Source organism: Parus major, chromosome 27, assembly GCF_001522545.3.
Source record: "Parus major isolate Abel chromosome 27, Parus_major1.1, whole genome shotgun sequence".
Taxonomy (NCBI): domain Eukaryota; kingdom Metazoa; phylum Chordata; class Aves; order Passeriformes; family Paridae; genus Parus; species Parus major.
Window position 1 is genome coordinate 1,052,169 of NC_031796.1, and position 8,030 is coordinate 1,060,198.

General features: G+C 61.3%; 1 protein-coding gene across 2 annotated transcripts in view; it reads right to left on the reverse strand.

Annotated features, from left to right (window-relative positions):
* MED24 (mediator complex subunit 24) overlaps positions 1-7,690 on the reverse strand; it is a 17,964-nt gene extending 10,274 nt beyond the window's left edge. The window contains exons 1-8 of one of the 2 annotated variants that reach the window (XM_015651415.2): positions 7,302-7,690; positions 4,962-5,044; positions 4,411-4,449; positions 2,995-3,068; positions 1,711-1,934; positions 1,113-1,224; positions 467-617; positions 152-265 (exon numbers count right to left, since the gene is read on the reverse strand). In XM_015651415.2, the coding sequence (XP_015506901.1) occupies positions 152-265; positions 467-617; positions 1,113-1,224; positions 1,711-1,934; positions 2,995-3,068; positions 4,411-4,449; positions 4,962-5,044; positions 7,302-7,431 (927 nt within the window). In that variant the 5' untranslated portion in view covers positions 7,432-7,690. The remainder of the gene's footprint in view (positions 1-151; positions 266-466; positions 618-1,112; positions 1,225-1,710; positions 1,935-2,994; positions 3,069-4,410; positions 4,450-4,961; positions 5,045-7,301) is intronic. The other variant, XM_019009089.2, reaches the window with a different exon arrangement.
* Positions 7,691-8,030: the final 340 nt, after the last annotated feature.

Below are 8,030 nucleotides of genomic sequence, written 5' to 3' on the forward strand. Positions count from 1 at the left end.
AGGGGCACACTGTGGGGTGTGGGCACCCCAAAGGGCACACTGCAAGAGAGAAGGACTGATTGCTCCAGCAGAGCTCAGGGCTCAGCAGGAGCCAGACCTGCATGGAAAGGGCAGCAGCAGGCAGGGACTCGGGGCTGGGGTTGGGCCCTACCTTCAGGAAGGTGAAGGCTGTCCACTTGAGCTCCTCTGTGCCCTCGGGACACTCGATGAGACCCACAAAACAGGCCTTCCAGATCTCCAGCACGAAGAGCGGGGAGGGGATGCGCTGTGGGGCACATACACAAATCCTCCCAGTGCTGGGCTGGCAGCAAAGCACATCCCCCAACACAGCCAAACCCCAAACCCCTGCAGAGGTGTTGATGGGCTCCTGCTGCTCCCCTGGACCAGGACCAGCACAGGGAAGGCACATGGCATGGAGCCCCACAGCCCCAGGCTGCCTGAGCAGAACACACTGTCACTTCTGTACCTGCATCCTCTTCACCATCATCAGCTGCTCCACCAGCGGCTGGGTCTCTCCTGTGAGGTTCATGGTGCCCTCCAGCAGCACCACGGCGTGCACGGTGGGGAAACCTGTCTTGTTCAGCTGCTCCGAGTGGACTGAGAGCATGGTGGGGATGCTGGGTGGAAGAGGACAGCCCAGGGTCACTGGAGCCCTGCAGGGACAGACTGCTGCTCCTCCTGTCCCACTCCCATTCCCTGGCCAAACCCCTGACCTTTGCTGCCCCAGGGCAGGACACTGGAACACCTGTGCCTGGCAGCTCCAAGGCACAGCCAAGCCCTCAGGGCCTGGGAGAAATTCCAGGGGGATCCAGAGCAGGGACAGCAGCTCTGGTGTGGCCAGAGCAGCTGAGGGATAGTAAAAGGTCTCAGGGTCACCAAAGGAACAACTCCTGGGTAAGACTCTTCTGCAACAAGTCACCATTAGCCCTCTCCTCTCCTGGGCAGCCCCTGCTGGAGCAGGGGTCTGAGCTGGGAAGGGTCAGGAAAGCAGGGAGCCAGTGTGGAGGGAGGCAGGAGCCTCTCAGTCCTCAGAGCAGGGAGTTTGGGGGACACAGAGGGGGGCTCAGACCCATTTTGCCCCTGGAGCCCATGGAGCAGCAGCACACAGACACCTCTTGATGAGGGACACGCAGTCATCAGCCTGGCTCCTGAGTGGGGAGCTGCCAAGATTGTTCAGGTTCTCTCCCAGCTTGATGAGGGACTGCTCCACGGTGCTCCAGGAGGCTGGGGAGGAAGGCAGGGATTCAGCAAGGGAACAGTGGCACATGGGGAAACCAGGCAAGGCCTACAGCAGCCCAGACAGGCTGAAGAGGCTGGGAGTCCCCACTGCTGATGCAAGCCCAACCCAGGGGTCTGTGTAGTCCCGGCAGGTCCCGCTCCAAGCCCAGCCTGGCACAGCCTCCTGGCCAGACACACACACAGGCACAGGCGAAGGTGTGGGGCTGTGCCAGGCTGTCGGAGCACAGGGCTCGCCACGCACCCAGGAACAGCTCATGCAGCCTTCACATTAATTCTGCTCCTCTTCCAAGGGCAGCACGGAGGGGAGGGGGCAGAGAGTGGCACACAGCCAGGGAGGAGATGGTTACAGCCACAGGGCTGGAAGATGGATAGGCTTGGAGCCGCAGGGACAATGCGGCAGGAGCCGGGCAGGGGGAAGGGAGAGGTAGCAATGACATCTCTCCAGGGCCAGCGCGCGGGGCAGGGACATACATGTCTCCTCCAGCTTGGCGATGTGGATCAGGGCACGGTTCTTGGTGCTGCTGAGCACCTTCTCCAGCCGCTCCAGGCACATCTTCAGCTGGTTCTCTGCTGCCGCCTGCTCCAGCGGATCCTTCACCTTCTCGGCGTAGAAGGCGGCGCAGCGCAGGAGCCAGGTGAGGGCACTCAGCAGTGCCCGGCACAGGCTGATGCACTCCTCAGCCTTGCCGTGGCAGCTGGGACAGGAGAGAAGTGGGAATAAGCTCACAGTGTGTGTGGAAACTGAGGCACGGACACTGGGTAGGCTGGGGAACCCAAAAGCAGGTCTCGTGCTCCCAGCCCACTCCTCTGCTGCAGATTCCAACCTGCTCATCCCACCAGCATTCCTGCTGTGCCCGGGGGAAGGAGATACCCCCAGCCCCCACCATGCAGCCTCCTCGCTGGCCTCTCCACTACAGGGAAACTTTCCAAGCTTTTAATCAAATTATCTTGCTAAGAGAGGCTCAGCATTGATCAGTGCACTGCGAGAGGTGAACGCTTTCCCCTCCTGATGCACAAATCATAAGGGCCAGAAGTTTTGATCAAATCAAGCAGAGGATCAGAGCAGGCAGGAGCGGATTAAGGGCTGGCTCTGCAGTTGGCCAGCGACAGCTCCTTGTCAACATCTGCCACTGATGCATATTCATTGCTGATGCTTCATTTCATCTCACTGAAGAGCCTTCCTCATCCTCCTCCTCCTCCCACTGTCCCTGCCACACGCTCCCGCCTGCCAGAAGAGGCTGTCAGGGGTTAACAGGAAGATTTCTGAGCTCTCTAAAAAAGTTTTTGTGGCCTGAATTGTCTGGAGTCCCCTGGGTCCTGCAACACCAGCGGAAGAGCATAAAGGAAAAAAACAAGGCAGCGCCTGGGGCAGAACAGGCAGGACCAGATCGGGACACGCAGCCAGGGCCTGAGAAGGTGCAGAGAGAGAGGAAATAGAGACTCTCAGACCACGGGTCTTACACCCACCCCATCTACCTGAACTGGGCAAGAAAGCCACAATGAGGTTTATCCCAGAACAGGGGGGGTTCCAGCAGCTTCCCACAAAGCTGGTGGGGTTTGGATTCCCTCTGCTGTCCCTGTGCTGGCACTCACGAGGCAGCGACTTGGTAACGGACACAGCTGGAGGGGGAACCTGCTTTCCTCTGCCAGGATGAGTATCCTGGGATCAGACAGGACCCCCAGGCTCCGCTGGTTCCTGGTTCTGCCATGGCACAGCCAGGGCAGAGGTGGAAGCGCTGGAACATCACACAGTACCTGAGGCGGTCACAGAACATGTCCATGATCTCCAGGAGCGACTGGACACACAAGTCCCGGGAGAAGTCATCGAACTAGAGCAGGGGAACACAGAGAGGCTTCAGATGGGGGTTGCTCCAGCAGCTCCCGACACAAGCTGAAGCCCTTCCTCCAGGGCCGGGCCAAGCGCTGCGGCCGCAGGACACTCCCCCTGGCAGCTGCCCAGAAGCCACTTGAATGAGAAGTAGGTCAGGGCTGTCTGTCGGCCAGGTCGTGCCCTCCCGGGGTGGCGAGAGGCAGCGGGGCCGCGGCAGCAGGGCCGGGGCTGGGTTTCCTCGGCAGCCTCGGGCCGGGGCTGTGCTGCCCTGCCTCGGCGGTGCTGGCCGGCCGCCAGCCCCCTGCCCACCCCCGGCTCGCTGGGGCTGGCAGCGCCAACAGCCCGGCCGGCCGCGGGGCTGGGGGCGGGGGGCAGCAGAAGCGCGGCTCCCCCGCCTCCTCCCGGAGCAGATGGGGAGCCCCGCCGGGCCGGAGCTTGCCCGCAGCTCCGCGCTGGGCCCACGCTGCGCTGAAGGAGGAAGGCTCGGCTGTCAAGGTCAGCGCTGTGCCCGCCCCTCCGAACGGCCAGCGACGCGGCTCCCGGTAACAGCAATGAGCCCTTCGGAGCAGAGCTGGGCTGGGCTCGGCTCTAGCCTGCCCTCCGAGTCGGTGCTGGGACCGCTGGAGGGGCCCCCACCTCGCCAGGGCTTCAAGGCACAACTCCAAGCTCAGCCTGCAGTTCCCCAAAATTTTCAACGCTGACTGCCAGTGGCGTTCTCCTCCCATTCCCATAACAACAAAGAGGTGGGGAAGAGAAATCATTCCCCCTGACATCATTCCTCCTTTGGTCACCCTGAGTAGGGTGCCTGAGGTGACCCTGACAAGGAGGAGAGTGGGGGGGTCTGTCACAGTCTGCGAGGGGCTTCCCAACATCAAGCAGAGGCAGCTGTGGAGGGTGCTCAGTGTCCCCGTGGAAGCAGCACAGGGACACAGAGCACAGCTGAGCGTGGTGTGTGGCTGCAGCCGCATGGCCCAGGGCCTGGCAGCTCCTCCACGGCCAGTTCCGATCCCCACAGCGCTGCCAGCACCGCCGGCCGCAGCGGGATGTGGTTTCCAGCGCTTGGGATGGGGTTACACACAGGCCGGGAGCCTGCCAGGCCCCCCAGGGCAGAGGGACCAGGCACTCACACCCCCAAAACCCGCTGGGACCCACGGCAGCCCATCCCCAGGGGGACACAGAAAGGCTCGGGCGCTAATCCGCGCTGGCTGCCCGCTGCTGACTCAGCCCAGGACGTCGCTTTCCACTTGACCTATATTTGGTGGGAGTTGTGGGGAGGGAAAGGGATTCGTGGGCTTGTGGGTAAAGAGTGAAACCTCTGAGAGCACCTGCCAGCGCCGTACCTTGCTGATGGCCATCAGCACCGTGGAATAAGACACCATCTACAACACAGAAAGGCAAAACAAGCGCGGTGTCACAGGGACTGTGTGCCAGCACCGCGCTCGTTGCTGAGGAACGGCAAGGTCAGGGCACGGCCCCACTGCCTGTCACCGCAGACAGGGCCGGGGCCGGGGCGCTGACCCGGCACAAATCCAAACAGACATTTTTAGGTGATCGCTGATGTGTTTCACACAAACTTTAGGCGATATTAAATGCCAGGATATGGAAACGTGGAGCTCACAGCGAGTGCAGAGGCTCTTGGGGGGCAGAATTCCCACCCTGGGCGATGGCAGAGGCTATTTATGGAAACATCCCTGCCCGGGGCACGCGCTGAGCCCTCCACTGCCTGCCCCGGCCCAGGAGAGACTCAGATCGGGGATTTGGGGTGTCTGCCCAGCCCAGGAGAGGCTCACATGGGGGATTTGGAGTACCTGCCCACCACCAACACCCCAGTTGCTTTGCCAACCTCGCTGAGGCTGCAAGGTGACCCCCAGCAGCACCAGCAGGTCCTTACCTGGGAGCTGATGGCGTATTTCAGGTAGGACAAGATGAGTGGGTTTGGGGATGGCCCGATCATGGCCTGCTCCAGGAGAGCCTCTGCAAGGAAAGAGGGTCCCAGGTCAGCACATGGGGACACACAGACACACTCTGTTTTCCCCTCGTCCTACAGGGAAGCTGGCAAACTCCAACTGTACCAACCACAGCAACTCCACACCAGTTTTCTCCTAAATTCACTGAATCCCACAACTTTCTAATCCCCTGACGGGCACAAGCTGGTGAATAATTCAGGCAGAACACGCAGCCTCCCCGGGCGCTCCAGCCCCAAAACTGCTGCTGCTGCTGCTCTCCACATTCCTCACCCTCCCACTTCTTGCCAGAAGGCTCCTGCAGCCTCCATCGAGTGGCTTTTGCCCAGGCACCTGGGGCTGAGCTTGGGGCCACCAGTCCCCTGCACTGGGCGCAGCCCTGCCCGTCTGGCCCTCGGTGGCCTGAGGGGCTCTGCCCGTCCCATCTGCTCAGCCAAGCCTTTAATTGCCCATTTGAACCATGGCAGAGTGCAGGAAGCACCTCCCGAGCAGGCCCCGGGCTGTGGCACAGGCTGCAAGTAGGTCAGAGCACCCAGATGTAAAAGGGGGAGCAGCAGCCGGGTGGGAAGTTGTCGCCCCAAAGCCGAGGAGGAGGAGCCGCCGCCGGATCCCGAGCGCGGGAGCAGGAGACTCCCTGGGTCTCACTCCAAGGCTGAATCCTGGGCCAAGAGCATCTAGGATGAGGACAGAAGGCTGGTGGCAGCCGTCCCCTCCCCAGCCCATCCCAGAGTGTCACCACGAGCCAGCCACATGCTGCTCCCCGCTGCAGACGTGTCAGCAGTGATCTGCCAGGCCCTGCCGTGATCCTGGCAGCTCGTGCCAGCTTTCCCTCCTTTGTACTTCCAAGCTGAAAGGCACGAGCTTGGGAAAGGACAGCTCTGGGGGCTGTGGGGAAGAAGGGAGCTGCTGTTCCAGCCATCAGGACCTCGGGAATGGGCTCTCCTTGTGTGCACACAATGCTCAGGGCCAGCGTTCTGCCCCCATGGCTCCCAAAAGGAAAAGGGGACATGGCTCCTTCCCCTCCTGGCAGAGGAGCTGCCCTGAAGAAGCCACGGAGCCCTGGCTAAATGTGGGCCAGGAGAAACCCGTTCCTGCAGAAATAATAGGGAATTATCATCCCTGTGTCTGTTTTTGGGGATACACAGATGAGCCCAAGCCAAGCACCCCGCAGGCCTCGCTGCCAGCAGAGCAGGAGCTGGTGCCACCAGGGTGGGAACAGGCACCAGGGAGCCCCAGGGACCAGCTGGGCAGCAGCAGGACTGGCCCTCGAGCCAACCACCCCCACCCCCAGCAAATCCATCCAGAGCAAATCCATCTCCCCACAGCCACAGCTCCACTTGGCCCCTCCAGCCGCACCTTGGAGATGACAAACCCAGTAGGGGCAGCTCAGCAGCAGGGACAGGGTGTGACAAAAAAACAGACACTGACAGAAAACCCAATGGGAGGATGGAGAGAGAGGAAAAACATCCACAGGGGAAAGATCCCCACACTCAGAGGAGCGAGAACTGCTGCCTGTGTGGGGCTGGTTCCTTTAAACCCCCTGGAGCAGCAACCCCCAGCTCTGTTTATTTATCTATGGACTTGTTGCACAGGGAAAATCCCAGCACCAAGTTTCTATAATTAGCAGGAGAGCCTGGCAAATCTTTAAACCAGCCCTAGCCTTTGGCAGGATTTCTGTGAAATGCCCTTGAATTGGGCTGGGAAGCAGCCTTGGGAGCAGCACCTGGCTCCTGTGCAGTGCTAGAACTGGGAAATGGGGGAATCATCGAGGCTGGAAAGACCTCCAAGAGCATCTCACCACTAACACAAGTCCCCAGGAGTCACATCCACATGGTAACTCCACCACAGCCGGTTCCACCCCTCCTAACCACCCTTTCAGAGAAGGAAGTTCTCCTAATTCTCAACCTAATTCTCTCCTGGCTCTCAACTCGAAGCTGCTTCTCTCATCCCAAAAGCCAGGCTGAGCTGACCCCTGAACCATCCAGTGGGAAAAAATGAGGGAATGACCCCAAAATGCAGCCAGAGGGGTGGGAAAAGGCTGGGGAACATTTGGGAATGGGCTGGCATGGTTGGGAACGGGCGTTTTGGCGTGAAAAGTGGTATGGATGGGATCGGGGAACCCAAAATGCTACAGGGACCCCCTTAATAACCCTGTCTGCACCCCAGAGGGGGGAACACTGGGGGCAACACCCCAATACCCGCGTGGGAGCCCCCAAAGCAGCCCAGTGTGCCCAGTAAGGGTGGGGAACCCCCCGCCTCCCCCCGACCTGCCAAGTTGAGGATGTCCCAGGTGGCTCCGCGGGGGAAGAACCGCTTCATGTTTATGGCCCATTGATAGTCGCTCCAGCGCTCCTTCCAGGCCTGCAGGATGGCCTGCTTCAGGTTCACCACCTTCATGGTCACCCTGCGGACGGACAGCTCAAGGCGAGGGGGACGGAGCCCTGACCCCACCGGGTGGGGCGGGCCGGGGAGCGCGGGGAAGAGGCCCAGCGGCTTCGGAGGAGAGCAGCTGGGGGTCTTCCCGCTCCCTGCGCCTGGGGGAGCTCGGAGTCGTCCCGGAGCCCCCCGAGGTCCGGTGCCCGCGGGCTCGGCCGGGTCCCGCCGCCCCTCACCGCGGCCCGGCGCCGCCCTCAGCGCCTGGGCACCGCCATTGCGGCACCTGCCAACAAGCTGCGCGCTGATTGGGCGGCGGGGCGCGGCGGGCGCGGGGCAGCATGGGAGTGGTAGTTCGCATGGGTAGGCCGGGCGGGGGTGGCCGTGAGTGTGCAAAGGGTGGGTGGAAACGGGGGCCGAGTGTGCAAACACAGCGGTGAGAATGTAAAAACCGTGTGGGTGAACAAACGGCGGAGAGTGGGCTAGAATGGGATGTGTTTGTGTCGAAACATGGGGCTGAGTGTGGAAATAGGACTTCACTATGCAAACACCCGAAGTGAGTGTGTAAATAGGGTGTGTGTGCAAACACGGGGGGGGTGTGCAAATGGAGGGTTGCAAACACG